General features: G+C 45.5%; 2 protein-coding genes across 2 annotated transcripts; one reads left to right on the forward strand and one right to left on the reverse strand.

The window, feature by feature from the left end:
- Window positions 1-1,984: 1,984 nt before the first annotated feature.
- On the forward strand, window positions 1,985-11,008 carry rgmb (repulsive guidance molecule BMP co-receptor b). Its single transcript, XM_076998014.1, has 3 exons — window positions 1,985-2,594; window positions 8,446-8,969; window positions 10,232-11,008. The coding sequence occupies exons 1-3, from the start codon at window positions 2,498-2,500 to the stop codon at window positions 10,922-10,924; spliced, it is 1,314 nt and encodes a 437-aa protein (XP_076854129.1). The 5' UTR covers window positions 1,985-2,497; the 3' UTR covers window positions 10,925-11,008.
- Window positions 11,009-13,005: 1,997 nt separating this feature from the next.
- On the reverse strand, window positions 13,006-14,812 carry LOC143509368 (uncharacterized). The gene is made up of 5 exons (XM_076998016.1): window positions 14,634-14,812; window positions 14,167-14,499; window positions 13,901-13,954; window positions 13,679-13,784; window positions 13,006-13,595 (listed from the first exon to the last, which is right to left on the reverse strand). Coding segments are annotated over exons 1-5 (531 nt in total). The 5' UTR covers window positions 14,671-14,812; the 3' UTR covers window positions 13,006-13,594.
- Between the last annotated feature and the right edge of the window lie 823 nt (window positions 14,813-15,635).

Here is a 15,635-nt window from a genome sequence, read left to right on the forward strand (position 1 = left end):
GCATTCTGAAGGCTCACAGACGAACGTAAGCGACGGACCGGAGGTCGGACGCGGCTTCGTTTAGGGGCTGGTCCTTCCTCCATGGCGGTGCTGGGGGGTTGGGTGGAGTAGCCTGCTGCCCACCGCCAGCTACAGCGACAAAGCAGTGTAAGCGATACAGGACGAAGCCCGTGGACCAGAATAGAAATCACATGGAGACAGGAGAGTAGAAGACGGCTATTTACGGGCTTGTAAAACGGGATGCGAGAGGTCAGCGCTCTCAAACAGGAATTTAATACGTGTGAGCGTATTTAGAAGGCGCCATTGCCTTTGGTTGATGCTTGTCCACTTGTATAGATGGTTAATAAGATTTTTTGCGTAAACGGCGCTGCTAGAACCCGTACACATGGACCTGATGTCACACTCTTCTTAATGACAGCTGCGGGGTGCTGATTAATTTCAGCAAAGGCCATCATGGGTTGACTTTAAATGAGAAGAAACAGCCTGAAAAGTAAAATATCGGGATGCTACTCTTGATTTGTAGTAATGGGAATATGATGATTAATAAAATTGCTCTGTGGCTTTCAAGGGCGCATAAAGTCAGAAGAATAACTAGTAATCGACCGCTGTTGAAGACAGGACAAACAGGACAGGACAAAAGCCTCCAACAGCATATCTACGCTCTATTCAGCCAGTCAATAAGCGATTAACACAGAATGTGCCGCATATGTTTTCAAGGTCTCGGAGACTAAAGAGGCGAGAAACCAACGAGCTTCAGACTAGCAGCTATGTTATATCTCAGTACTCAGTAGAACTCAGTACTCAGTATTAGTAGAAGACTATAGAAACCAGCTGTAGCAACCCAGCTTAAGAAGCTTTTGACTGTGGTCAAGGAAGTGGTTTTGGTCAGCTATCCCTTGAAAACATAGAAGAGTTATGGATAAGGTATAATCCACTGAGAGCCAACATGTTTATTTGAGCCATGATCCTATTCTTGGTCCTACTGAAAGCTTCCTGTGCACCTCAGTAGATTTTAAACAGGGGCCTTTAAGTCATTGGGCAGAAGAGGATTACTGTGTTAAACCTCTCAAACCACCAAACTTCCTTCAGCTGTTGAAGAGAAAAGATGTTATGCTGGGTTAAGATACACAACAAAAACCTTTTAATTGTGCAAGTGTGGTATATACAAAAGAAATGGGAATTCAGGAAAAAAAATCAGGCTTAATTTTGTTAGATATATTTGTCTTGTTTGAATTTTAACTTTCATGCTCCAACCACTCCCCAGCGAGACAAATCTCTCTCTCTCTCTCTCTCTCTCTCTCTCTCTCTCTCTCTCTCTCTCTCTCTCTCTCTCTCTCTCTCTCTCTCTCTCTCTCTCTCTCTTTCTTTCTCTCTCTCTCTCTCTGTGTGTGCGTGTGTGTGTTTGAGAGAGAGAGAGAGAAAGCATGAAAGGGAGTGTATGTGTCTGTATGAGAGAGAGAGTGAGGGGGAGTGTGTGTGTGTGTGTACAGCTGTAGCCTCCTGAGTGGGTCTGCGGATGTAATTTTGAATTTGTGATCAGTATTAGGTATTACTACTCATGTTCTAACAAATGCAAGAATATTAACAATACTTTCATGAAAAAAATAACAAAATTGTGTCTGATTGCAGATTTTAGTTTGAGCCTTTTTTTCGTCCTTTTTTTTTTTCATGGACGGAATTTTGATTTCATAGGGGGGGGGCAACAAATGGCTTGAAAACTGGGGCGCGGGGTTTATCAAAACCGTCTTTTGAAAAAGTGCAGGGGACATGTTGGACATGATGCAGAGACAGGTTCGTGCAGACTTGCACAAGATTGTGATGTTTAGTGATTAAAAACGTTATAAAAGCATGTATTACATTAATTCATATAGATGAATATTTATAATTACATTATGTACGTCATGTCATGCCGTTGATATTTTTCAAAGGGTTTTGTAAACGTTTAAGCTTCTTAATCGCAGCTCTTCTTTATTGCTCGCTCGCTCGCGCACGGCTGTTCCCGGGACGTTCCTGGCGCGAGGGAGGCGCTTGCAGCGGCACGCGGGCGGGGTTTCCGCTAAAGCCACGTGAGGTTGATCGCCATCGATCACAGGAGAGACGGGGTAGAGTTCCGCGTGCAGGAGACATGGGATGTGTGCGTCTCCCGGACGAGTGCGGGGCGCAGATTGAGCTCTGGTTTCTGTCGGATTGACGATTTCGCAACGGACTTCCGCACCGCGTCCGTGCAGTTCGAAGAGCGGACGGTCCGTTGGACCCGCGCATCTGGACGAACTCTTTGGGATCAGACTTGCTTAATCCGTGACTTTGTTTTCCGCTACTTCCAGGCGGCGGCTCTCGGTCCGTAAAAGTATCAGCCCAGCTGCGATTGAACACAGTTGCGCATCGGAGGGAAACGTGAAGATCCAAACCCGAAAGCCGAGTGCACGTTGTTGTCACACGTCCCCGAGTTGGTCCCCGTGGAGTGAGTCGCTCACTATCGCGACCTGGATGGAAGGTTATGGGGGAACCAGGATCTTACTACCCCGGGGCTGACTGCCTCCCACACCCATCTCCGATACTGTATCTGCTTCTTCTGTCCATCTTGGGCCACATCGGTAATGACCGTCTCTCTCCTAGTGCTCTCTCTCTTTGGTCTGTAGAAGTTCAGGTTTTTCTTTAGAGAAACACCCAGAATGGCAGAAGGTAGGGTGTAGAGAGCACTCCATCCATGACCATCTGATGCGATTCAACATTAAAACGTGGTGAAAGTTCTTGCGCGTTGCTGAACTGCAGCACCGTGCAGAAGGTTGTGTGTGGTGGCTGTGCAAAAGGTCCATGGTGTTGGGTGATACACACCGATCCTCTTACAGTCAATATCCTACAGACAGGACCGTTAGCTCAGGACCGTCCTCGTGTATATTTTTAAAGGAGAGGCTTTCTCTAATGTCTATAACTTTAGTTTCACACTTCAAGTTTAGTTCCTCGTGTCGAGGGAAACTACATCCTAAATGCTATAAAGTGTAAATGTTACTAAATGCTGGTTTGCTTATTTTCAACGTAGAGATTGGGCGAATCTGATGATTTAATGATCTAACTCATGATGACTTAAAGGGTATTTATCGCCGAAAATATCTTTATTCTTTTAAAAATATTGTGGTTGCCCTAAAATACCAATAACAAAAAATTGTTATTTTGCGTTTTACACAAGAATTGATTTCAACTACAGTAAATAAAAAAATATAAATACGTTTTTGAATGTCCGGTTTGGGGAGCTTTTCTCCACATATCCTGGACTGTGAATAGAAGACTGAATACTTCACGTTTGGTTCCGAGCTCTCACTTGTTCGAGAGACGTGGCGGTGATTTTGGGCCCCGCCGTGTTCGTGTCATTGTGTGCTAATGGCAGCAGGAACACCGCTGCATGAGCACTGAGCGGTCACACCTTCGTAATTAATTTAATGTGTGTCCTGAACCGTGTTGCTGTTGTTGTTGTGTGTGTGTGTGTCTAAAACCCCTCTGCAGCTTTTAAACATTCCTTAAACATTTTAAAGCACCTTTTAAAGTATCAAAGCATTTTAAAGTATCAAAATGTGGCCCGAACTGTATTTTTAGATACATATTGCAATGTCGATTATTTAAAGTGAATCCGCTTCATCGATTCTGTCTGTGTGGTGATCCACACCCTTTCAGACTCTCGTGTCTGTCTGACAGCAATTCTGAAGATGTTAATCTCTTCTTGGTCTGATAGCTTAAAGATTGGAGCAAATTTCCGTCATGGTGGTATAATTGTGTTATTGTGCAAAGTGATTTGTCATGGACGCTTTAACCTGTGGAAGATCAATGTGCCTCTGAAATGGGTAGACGAGATCATTCTTTGTTTCTGTAATGGGCGGTGTGGTGTGGCCGGACCACTGAGTGGGTGGAGGTCCAGAACTGCAGTGGTGGTCCTCAGTGGTGTTTTACTGGATTACATCGCTAGTGATTCAGTGACAGCTGGGTTATGTGGCTGATTCTCTCATTTCTTTTGTCTTCTCTCATTCCTAAGCGACTAACATTTTAGTCCTCGCTATCGTATGAAGGGTTGGAGAAGTTCACGTTTTACTCTCCACAAGGTTTCTGGTCAGTTAGTCTTCTGTACATGCAGCATGATTTAGGTTCCAAAACCGTTTCTGCCCAGCGAAAGATACTCAGACGTCTGCATACAGCTCACCAAACACATCGCGGCAGATCGAGGCCGGGGAGATGTCATTCTGACCCGCAGATTTGCAGGCCCCCTGTTGTATGCAGAGGTTAAAGTTCACAGCAGAAGGAAAGAGACTCTCTGCGGTTGACCCCTCTGCCCTGGCTAAATTCCACATCTTGAAGTTACACTCGCAGCGTGCCAGCAATGGCCGCTCTGTAGCTGAGATCGCCTCAGGAGTGGAGGGCCACCCTGAGAAAATATTTCCAGTGGCTTTAATTGCAACAAGAGTGTGCTCTGTGCACCGAAAAAAAGCACACTTCAGCCGTGCAAATTACCTTGGCCTGTGAAACAAACACCTTGTTTCTGTCTCTCTCTCTCTCTCTCTCTCACTCTCACACTCTCTCTCTCTGGTTTATTACGAGTTTGGTTTTACGATCCTGACTGAACCAGAAAGGAACACCAAGGACTTTGTTCTTTGTACCCCGGAGATGCTAAAAGTGAGGCCATCAAGGTTTAGACTTTCTTCATCTGAGAAAGTCAGATCTATTTAATGGCTATCATGAAACAGGCATACACCTATCTATCTATCTAATGGCTTATAGCTCCTATACCATCAATATGTGGGTCATTTTTTTTTGTTTTGTTTTTTTGCTTTTACTTTTGCTTTTGCTACCATTTGTGCCATTTGCAAAGTTAGTAATTCTCTACGTTTCAGATGTAACCGAGAGGAAGTTGTGGAGGTTCAGTTCAGCCTTTCTCTTTGGCAGTTCTCTGAGACATTCTAACACAGGCTGTGATAGGTGCATTTGAACACCCTCTGCAGTCAGTAGAAGTTTATGGTCTGCTGTTCCCACCTGGGGGACCCCAAGACATTCCATTCCTCGCTCGCTCTAAAATTACAAACAGCCTTCAGCTTGAGCAGATGAAGAAGGCTGGCATACTCTCCCTCTCTCCTGCCGTCTCTCTCTCCTCATTCCTCCTCTTATCAACCCCCCCACCACCACCACCACCCCCCTCCCCATCATTATTGTTATTGGTATGGCCGTAGATCCAATTGCAATTCGCAGCGGCCATTTTGACACAGGCGTCTCGGGTAACGGGCTAATTACGTTTCGGCTACCTATCCATGAAGAACGGCTTGTGTCCATGGCTGCCGTGAATCGGATTTGCATGGATCTCAGATATTAAGGCCTTGTGATTGGTGCTCTGATCATACGCACTCTCTGGGAGAGGCCTGCAGCTGCAGCGCTGAACATTTCACTGACCTGTGATCAGTCTCCCCTCCTGTAGCCACCGTGACTGAGACTCCAAAAAGTGTCCTCTGATCAGTCTTGCGGGGCGACACCCTGCCACTGCATCACGCAGCTGCTGGCTAAAAATAAGTTTGCACGGGGCCCCCGTGAGTAGACTGTTCACGGGTGAGAAGTTCTGTATTTCCACCTAAAATGGCTAAAATGTCTTTGGTCTTTTGTCATTTTTGGGGCATTTCTTGCCTTTTTTTCCGGTCATCCATAGATTGGGGCGGGCGTGTAATTCTTACATGTGAGGATGTGGTGCCACTCTTTAAGGTTTTACCCAGGTTCGGTGTGAATGACGAACAATGAATGATTGAGATCAGTATGGGCTTTTAAAACCTCTGTTTTGTTTTTCTGTATGGAATTCCAGGGTTGGATTTGGGTTCTTTGCAGTGTAGCCGAACTGATGTAGCCCCGTATCAACCTGTCTGGGATTAATCCCTGTACTCCTAACCCTCCCCATGTGGGATTAATCCCTGTACTCCTAACCCTCTCCATGTGGGATTAATCCCTGTACTCCTAACCCTCTCCATGTGGGATTAATCCCTGTACTCTTAACCCTCTCCATGTGGGATTAATCCCTGCACTCCTAACCCTCTCCATGTGGGATTAATCCCTGCACTCCTAACCCTCTCCATGTGGGATTAATCCCTGTACTCCTAACCCTCCCCATGTGGGATTAATCCCTGTACTCCTAACCCTCCCCATGTGGGATTAATCCCTGTACTCCTAACCCTCCCCATGTGGGATTAATCCCTGTACTCCTAACCCTCCCCATGTGGGATTAATCTCTGCACTCCTAACCCTCTCCATGTGGGATTAATCCCTGCACTCCTAACCCTCTCCATGTGGGATTAATCCCTGCACTCCTAACCCTCCCCATGTGGGATTAATCCCTGCACTCCTAACCCTCCCCATGTGGGATTAATCCCTGCACTCCTAACCCTCCCCATGTGGGATTAATCCCTGTACTCCTAACCCTCTCCATGTGGGATTAATCCCTGCACTCCTAACCCTCTCCATGTGGGATTAATCCCTGTACTCCTAACCCCCTCCATGTGGGATTAATCCCTGTACTCCTAACCCTCCCCATGTGGGATTAATCCCTGTACTCCTAACCTTCTCCATGTGGGGTTAATCCCTGCACTCCTAACCCCCTCCATGTGGGATTAATCCCTGTACTCCTAACCCCCCCATGTGGGATTAATCCCTGTACTCCTAACCTTCTCCATGTGGGATTAAGGCCCTTTCTCCTGCTTTGCCTTTGTACCACAACATGGCTTCGGCTGTTCCTCCATATTGTTTTACAGCTTGTTAGTGAAACCCAATCTGGCCACTGCTCTGCCAGCCAAGCACTGTCGGCTGAGGATGAGAGCAGAGGTCTGATCTCCCACCACTGAACTGCGCCATCATCCGATAATCACATCAGATGCATTTGAGCGGCCTGTGGTTGGCAGCGCTCGGTCCTGCGAGGCTGGAGTGGGAGGTTCTTACCGTGCAAGACTGGGTCATTACAGGAGTGTTAATGGAGGGCCTGCAGCTGATATAAGATTATGAGAGGCCTTTCCTTCACTCCCCCCCCCCCCCCCCCCCTCACTCTTTTACTCTCTCTGAGGTAATGCAGTAAGTCCACACTTGGGCCAGTCACAGCTAATGGTGTGTGGATGATCTCTTTCTCTCTCTCTCTCTCTCTTTATCTCACTTTCTCTTGCTCTTTCTCTGTCTCAGGCGATTTATTTTGTGCTATGTCATTGCTGGGTAATGGAGTCAAGTGAATTGTTTGTGAACATTACATGATCAATAATGAAACAGAGCCTCTTTCCATTTTTAAAACAAATAAAAGCCGTCGTGACATTAGCACACGGTAGTCTTTTCCCTCACGCCACGCACTTTTGGACTTCTACAAAGCCAGCAAACAGCTCAAGTGGATCTCGGCCCACAGGCGAAAGTGGATTAACATAAGCGTTTAAACGGCATTTGAAGTGAAGGCAGTTGAATATTAGCCTACAGAGTGGCTGGAGTTGACTCTGTGATAAGCTGTTTTTAGTTTGCTTGCCCGGGTGCGAGCCACAGCCTGCGGAGGCTTTACTGTAGAGAGAATAGCCGCGCGTCTCCTTTGAGGTGCCGTTTTATTTGATGTTATTGGTGCAGTAAACAGGCTCTTCTGGTGATAACGGGAGGTTTTACACAGTTGTTGAGTCGGATATTTCTGCCTTCGTACTGTGGTGTTAAGCAAGTCCTGGAATCCGTCCTTGAAGAAACACTTATGCAAGACATCCCCTTGCTTAAGAATGTCTAGTTCGGACTGATCTAGGACATGTAGGAAAATATTGAATGTTTACACAAACCTTGTACATATACACAGGATCCTGTTTCTGGAGATTTCTTCCTTTTTAAAACTGTTAATGGTGTGTGAGTGTGTTTCATGCTGCTCTTAAATGCTATTATGTAATGAGTTATTTGCTGTGTGATTCCCACAGTATGTGATCATTTAAAAACGTGTGATCTTGTGAACATGTTCACGTTACTGAGAGCATGGTTGGGTTTTACTTCTATTCTTATAACAGTGCATATGTATTTTATTTCATACTAATTAAAAACATAATTCGTAAGGTAAAATAAGTTAATGAGATATTAGTCGATATCCCATGTACCACAATATTAAATACTGTAGAATTTAAGATCTTGAAAACACTGTTACTCTAATTAATGAACATTAAAGCACTGATAATATACACGGGATTCACGGTTCATGTGTGGAGTTAGTCTGATAGTATGCTGTATATCTCTTTGCTATGCTCTTAATTTAAGCTGTTAGACGACAGCAAGCAGTCGTTCATTTGAGCAAAACCACTTGTGAAAAGCTGTTTCCATGGAGGCGTGCTAATATTCCTCTGTAGTGTCTTTGTTGGTGCCGTTGGGCGCAGTCATCTCTGGATGGAGTAGCACTAATGCCCCCCCCCCCCCCCCCCCCCTCTCGCCCCCCAGGGGAGAGCCAGGTGCAGACCCCGCAGTGCCGGATCCAGAAGTGCACCACCGACTTTGTGTCGCTCACGTCGCACCTCAGCCCCTCGCTGGACGGCTTCGATGCCGAGTTCTGCAAGGCCTTGCGCTCGTATTCCGGCTGCACGCACCGCACCGCCAAGAGCTGCCGGGGAAACCTGGTCTTCCACTCCGCCATGCTGGGAATCACCGACCTCATGAGCCAGAGGAACTGCTCCAAGGACGGGCCCACGTCCTCCACCCACCCCGCGGCCCCCGTCGAGCCCTGCAACTACCACAGCCGCTACCACCACCAGGTGGCGCTGGCCGGCGCCCGAGGGCCCGAGCCCCAGCGCCCTGCCTTCCTTTTCTGCGGCCTGTTCGGAGACCCGCACCTGAGGACTTTTAAGGACCAGTTCCAGACCTGTAAGGTAGAGGGGGCGTGGCCCCTGATCGATAACACCTACCTGTCCGTGCAGGTAACCAACGTGCCGGTGGTACAAGGCTCAAGCGCCACGGCATCCAACAAGGTGAGCTGCTAGCGTGTGCTTTGTTTACCTGTTTACTTTTACTACCACTTAGCATATATTTTTTTAATGTATTTTTCTTTTTAACACTTCACGGCATTTTTACTGTGTCACTGAATCTCCATGTTTTAATTAAGAGTAAAAAAGGTGTCTTAACTAGAGGTATGGATGTTTGATAGGCCACAGAGCTATTTCAGCTTTGACTGCAGGTGCAGGCTGGACAGTGTGGAGCTCCTGTCCTGTAACACGTCTGTGAAACGTCTGCAGTGCTGTTAATGACTCAGTATAGCCCAAGCTGGACTGCAGCCCTTAATAAGACAGGCATGAACGAAGCCTCTGTCTCCGTTTGTCCAACTGAATGTCTCTCTCTGTCTCACTCTCTCTGTCTCCGTTTGTCCAACTAAATGTATCTCTCTCACCAGCCTGTCTTTCTCACTCTGCTGTCTGTTTATCTGGGCTGATACTCTCTCTGTCTCTCTCTCTGTCTCCCTCTCTCAGTTTCTGTATCTCTCTCTCTCTCTCTCTCATATACATACCATCCACCATTGCAGTACACTGACTGTCACATGCTAAATGCCCATAAATGTCTGTTTTCGCTCTGTGAGAGTGCCATCTTATTTTTTGATACCAGAAGAAGACCAGCAGGTCTTCTTTCTCTTTTTCTCCTTAATGATGAGCGTTAAGCTAATCTGAGGTGATGTGAGGGCGCTAGTGCCTGGCTGGACTACGCTAATACTAACCAACTCTCATTTGTGACCTTTTGACTTTGGAGGTGGGGCCCATTAGGAACTGTTTGCCCGTAATTATTAGCGCCCCCTGCTCAACTGAGGCTCTTTCAGCCACCTTTCTGGACGGCCGGCTCATGGCCATTTTTCATGTGTGTCATGCGAACAAAGCTTGCATTCACCCTTCACTAACGTAACACCACACATCTTGTTCGTCAGTAGGCTTCCTCTCCTTTTGCGGCGTTATGGACTTGCGTGATTCTAACCCTCTACAGTAGATTCGTATGGGCATATGTCCACAGCTTAAAACATTGTTTCTGGCCGACACCCACTGGCGTTATTGCTGTTATTACTTTCATAATGATTTATGATTTTGACACACTGCGTAAAAACCTGGCATTAATAATTTGTACTTAACTGCTACATGAATAAACATTGAAACTGTGATGGTCTGATGTGTCCAGAAGATGCCGATTCCAAGATTTTGCCTAAATACACACCCAGACGAAACACTGAGCACAATGTATTTTCAATTTTCAGATCACAATAATATTCAAACCGTATCAGGAGTGCACGGAGCAGAAGGTGTACCAGGCCGTGACGGACGATCTGCCCGCTGCCTTCATGGACGGGTCCGTCATGGGCGGCGACAGCGAGAGCCGCAGCCTCCTGATCGTGGAGAGGACGGCGGGCCGGGAGGTGGAGCTCCACGCCGCCTACATCGGGGTCACCATGGTGGTGCGGCAGCTGGGTCGCTACCTGACGCTGGCTGTCCGCATGCCCGAGGAGCTCGCCATGGCCTTCGACGAGACGCAGGACCTGCAGCTCTGCATGAACGGCTGCCCCACCTCCGAGCGCATCGACGAGGAGGGGCACCTGCGCCTGCCCGTGCTCGGCCTCCAGCAGGGCGGCGCTCTCGCGCAGACCAGGCCCGGCCCGGTGGCGGCCGCTGTGGCGGCCCAGAAGGGGGCCTTCACGCTGGAGAGCGCCTCCAGGAAGTGTAGCGAGAAGTTGGAGGTTAAGGACATCTACTTCTATTCGTGCGTGTTTGACCTCCTCACCACCGGAGACGCTAACTTCACCTCGGCCGCCTACAACGCCCTGAAGGACGTGGAGATGCTGCACCCCAAACGGGAGCGTTGGCACATTTTCCCACGCTCCGGAGCGACGTCGGGACGGCCAGCCGCCTTGAGCGTTCTCCTCGTCTGTCTACTCACAGCCGCGATGTCGTAGTCCGACTGGCCAAAACTGTTTCCACAGAAAAAAAAAAAGAATAAATAATCAGAAAACTGGGGAGGAGAGTATGAACAAGCAGAATGTTACTTGTATATACTGTGTGAATGGAGGACACAGGAGGCATCGCTTTCTATGACTGTAAATTGTGTACATGCCATTTTCAGGAGACCTGTTTTTTTACGTGTGTGCTTTTTATGTGATTTTGATTTGTTGCCCTCCGGAGAGGACATCCCAATGGAAGCACTTTATTTTTTAGGTTGCAACTACAGAACAGTGTTCCACAGAACCAGAACCCAGCGACCTGGGATTGTTTCTTGATTCCCACAAGCGCTTTTTTAGAAACCCTTTTGCGTGCGTCTGAACGTAGGCAGGACTCACCATGGAAACTCAGACTGACGTGACAGTAGGTTATTTGAATTGTGCACCTGCCCTGGTGTTGTGATTGGTGTCAGAGGAAATAGTTATCTGTTTAGAAGTTTCTCATTTGTAGCCTAGAATTCAGTGTTTAACATTTGTCCGAGTGTAAATTAAAAAAATGAAGAATTCAAACAAAAACAGCAGATATAGGTTGAAGTGAACCTAGTGTTCAGTAAATTTCACAGGTGTATTTTTGTACATTTCCCATGAAGGTTGCCCACTGGGGAATTGTTCATTTGCGTTCAGTTAAATTCCTCCTTTTTATCAACGACAATCAGAATTTTTTTTTTTGCCAGCACTTCAAATACAGATGTATATATTGAAAGGTTGCAGATGGAATGAGGAGGGGAAAAACATCTCATAGTTCCAGTCTGATTTGATTAAGACTTTCCTGTATGTCAGCTAGTCCGGCGTTACGCTCACTGAGGAAGGCGGACAGAAGGGATTTCTGCCTCGCTGCAGTGACGTGTTTGGTTTGATGATGTCCACATATGGCTCCAGGTGTTCTGATGCATCCTCAGTTTGATCTCGGTTCACTACTAATGTACAGTCTTTCCTTTACTTAGTCTCAGTGGCCAGGCATGCTGGGACATCAAGTATAGTAAGGTTTGGGGTTTTTGTTTTCTTTTGTTTTTGTCCTCTAACCAAAGATCTTTTATGTTATTTTTCTCTCTCTCAGCTTATAGCTGGCACAAATTATACATCAATTGGATATTTACACTGTTGATACCTGAGTTAGTCATATTTGCTGTCTGATACACTAGGTGTCCTTAAATGCTCAGTGGGAGAGATTTTTTATTTTAAAAAAATTCTACGGGCTGTTTGGGGATCCCACGTGGACGTTCCTCATTAATTCCTCATTGGTTGTCTCAATACTTTCAAATATGTCACTGAGTTCATTCATGAGGTATTCCAACGATCTACATGTTCTGAAAAAGCTCACTGTTCTTTGAGTGCGCGTTTCACCGATTATGCCAGCAATGCTTTATGGTCATACTTTATGGTGAATGCCTTACAGTGCATCCAGAATGGAAGCCCATAATAACACTCCCAATCTAAATCCTCCTTTGTACCATATTCCTTTTTAAATATTTGCTACTGTAGACTCATGTTTGCGCATTTGTTGATTTGCAACTACTGTCTGTGCTGCAGAGCTGCTATCATACTGTGACTAGTGTAATAGATTGTATTTGGAACACTGGGAGTTTTGCCAGCAGTGATTGGCCAAATTCTAGATGGGCTGTACTGATTGGCCAAATCTTGGATGGTCTATGTTGATTGGCTGAAAACTAGATGGGCTTTATATCGTTGAATTATGGAGTATTTAAAACCAGAGCAAGGCATCTGAGTGCAATTACTGCAAAGGTTAGCCTTCATCCTGTGTTTTTGTTTTGTTGCGTTTGATCTTGTGATTTTGTTTTATTTTTATCGTGAGTTATTTCTGTTTTTTGTGAAGAGTGACTGCTCGATGTTTATACTTAAATTATTTATGAAATATAGTGTCTTGTTAGAGAAGTTAAGCTCCATATTCTTGCTGTTTGGATATAAAGTTTCAGATGTGATTGTACTGCCACCTAGTGGACCACCATTGTTACATCAGTGTTTTAGTATTGTACTGGATGCGGTGACTAAAAACAGAAACAAGGAAAAGGTGTGTTTTATTTAAAACATTAAATGAAAATACATAAACTTTGTTGGATCTGATTGGTCATTGATTCAGCCTGATATGTATGTTCTTATATAGGCAGTGTGCCATTTAATTTACATAATTTACATTTATACTCAACAACGTATTGGGTTGTGTTGTGGGCTGTGCCATGTAACACATGAGAATTATGTTCCATTAAATCCACAGAAGTAAGCATGTTCTCAAGTCTCTGCACAGAACTGTCTCACAATTCAGCTACTCAAACATTTGGAAGGATTTACAATCCTCATCAACGTCCTCTTAACGTGAGAAGTGACTCGACTGACTTCAGCAGAAGGAGAAATGTTCCAAAACTGCCTGGTGCACTTCACCTGTTGTGTTCTTCGGAGGTTCCTCGAGGTTGGTTTGTGATCAGATAGCTCCTGCTCCCACCACCTCATGCAGCACCTGTGCTCTGCTGCTGCCTGCTTGGTTTCGTTGTCTGATCCTAAACTGGAGGGTGACCCCAAAATTCAAAACACGCGCTCAAAATGCAGCTAGGAGTGGGTGACCTTCTTCCATTGTGCCTTTGGATCACAACTGTTATATTTACTACACGACATTCTGAAAGAGAAAAAACATATGAATATTGAGTAAGTATTGTAAGAATATTTAGCAGGGCAGTGATGTGACAATATAGACATTACCACTTAATAACAGCTTGTGCAGTCATCAGGACATTGAATACAGTGATCTTGAAGAAGATGATTCTCAGAACGTAGATAATCAGAAGGTCTGTGTGTATTTGGATATCTGGAAGGGACAAAAAGAAAAAATATATTTATTTATATTCTTAGTCATATCGACACAACTACTGAATTGCATGTTTTAAATTGGTTCATTTTAGAAGCTTTCTGGATATCACTAACCATTGAACAAATCAGATTGATGCTTGGAACACATATCCTGTGTGTCCTTGTCATCTACAGATGGAGGAAGAAGATACATCAAATCTAATGGTATATTAAGCAGCTGTAGATTGTATGCACACATCCACCAGGCCTGATTCAGAAGCTCACGTGCACTACACACTTCAATGTTCTCGCTGATCTAGCCCTTCTGATTGAGAGTCAGACTGCCTGATATGCTGATGTAGACATTACGACCAGGATCGTTTTAGGACACTATGATTTACCTGTTTGTAGTCCAACGGTGGGGCTGTGCATGAACTGAGCAGGTCTTCTGTGACTCAGGAAGCATGTGTAGGTGTTCCATTCAGGAGGCCCCACAGACTGCATGGACGTGGGATCAAACACATTGAAAGTGCTTTCTTCCTCTCCGACTACATTGTACATGACAGGACCTGATCCACTGGTGCCTCTGCGGATCCAGGAGATCCCTGCATCCCTGTTCAGGGCGTCATTGAACACACAGACCAGGATGGTCAAACCCCCAGGATCCATTGGGATGTGGAAAAAGGGAAATAAAGTTCCATAAGGGGCAGACTTCACCCCTACTATGTTATTCACTGTCAAAGAGATACACACACACAAACACGTACAAAACAACTTAAAAAAGTTTCAACTTCACCTAAGATGAAATAACACATTACGGGAAATGATCTGAATTTATCAGATTAAAAGTTGTTTTTGTTTTACTCACACGTAACGAGCAGGACGGTGTTGAAGCGGTGCAGCATGGTCGCGGTGTGCGCCCTGCCAAGCCACGCCGGGGATTAGCGACTCCTGATCACGTGACTTCTCACCCGCCACGGAATCTTTCCACTGTGGTGCTCCTCCCTCTGGAGGCCCTCTGCTAAAATATAGATGCACTGAGGTCCAGGGCAGGAGTTACATATCTACGGTCATCTTCACGGTGGGTTATTTTGGCAACGTGACATTATGGGATTAAGTTTTGAAGTGACGCCGTGAGTAACTGATTCACCGTGTTTTCTGTAACTCTGTGTTTAGTAAGATCACACCTGTTTGGCGGTTTGTGGTCAAACAATGATCTGAACACCAACGGCTTTTGTACATCTGTGTATTTGTATGTGATCCGTCCCTATCATACCCTAATGAGTGAATTAGGTTAATCATCCTCTTCATTATAAGATCATTTTCCTCAGTAAAATCTAATATTTTTGTCTCACTTGTCAGGAATGAGATACATGAACATATGGTACTGTAGCCCACAACCATTTTAGATATGCTTCACGTACATGTATTAACACAGACACTAAAATAACCAGCACAAACATCCACTTATCACCCCCCCCCCCGTATTACTGAAAAAAGTTGCTGTATTATGCTGAGATGTAATCAGCTTTACACTGCAGAAACCAAGAGGTGCTTTGCTGAACGTTTTATTCAGACCACCAGAATTAAGCATTTGTCATTCAGTGGCCTTTCCATTTCTGTGTGCATCACCAGTGTGTGTGTGTGTGTGTGTGTGTGTGTGTGTGTGTGTCTGCGTGCGCACATCACCAGTTATAACTACGGAAGCAATGAATTTAGGAACCTCGAAGAAAAGGAGCTTTAGAACCCCGAGGAATGAATGCTGTTATAAACATCTACTTTTTCTAATATAAACCGATTCTTCCTCATAGAAATTCAAAAGCATATATAAATAAAGCAGTTTGAAATTTCAAGGCGCTTAACTTTAATT

The sequence above is a fragment of the Brachyhypopomus gauderio genome, chromosome 3, assembly GCF_052324685.1.
Source record: "Brachyhypopomus gauderio isolate BG-103 chromosome 3, BGAUD_0.2, whole genome shotgun sequence".
NCBI classification, from domain to species: Eukaryota; Metazoa; Chordata; class Actinopteri; order Gymnotiformes; family Hypopomidae; genus Brachyhypopomus; species Brachyhypopomus gauderio.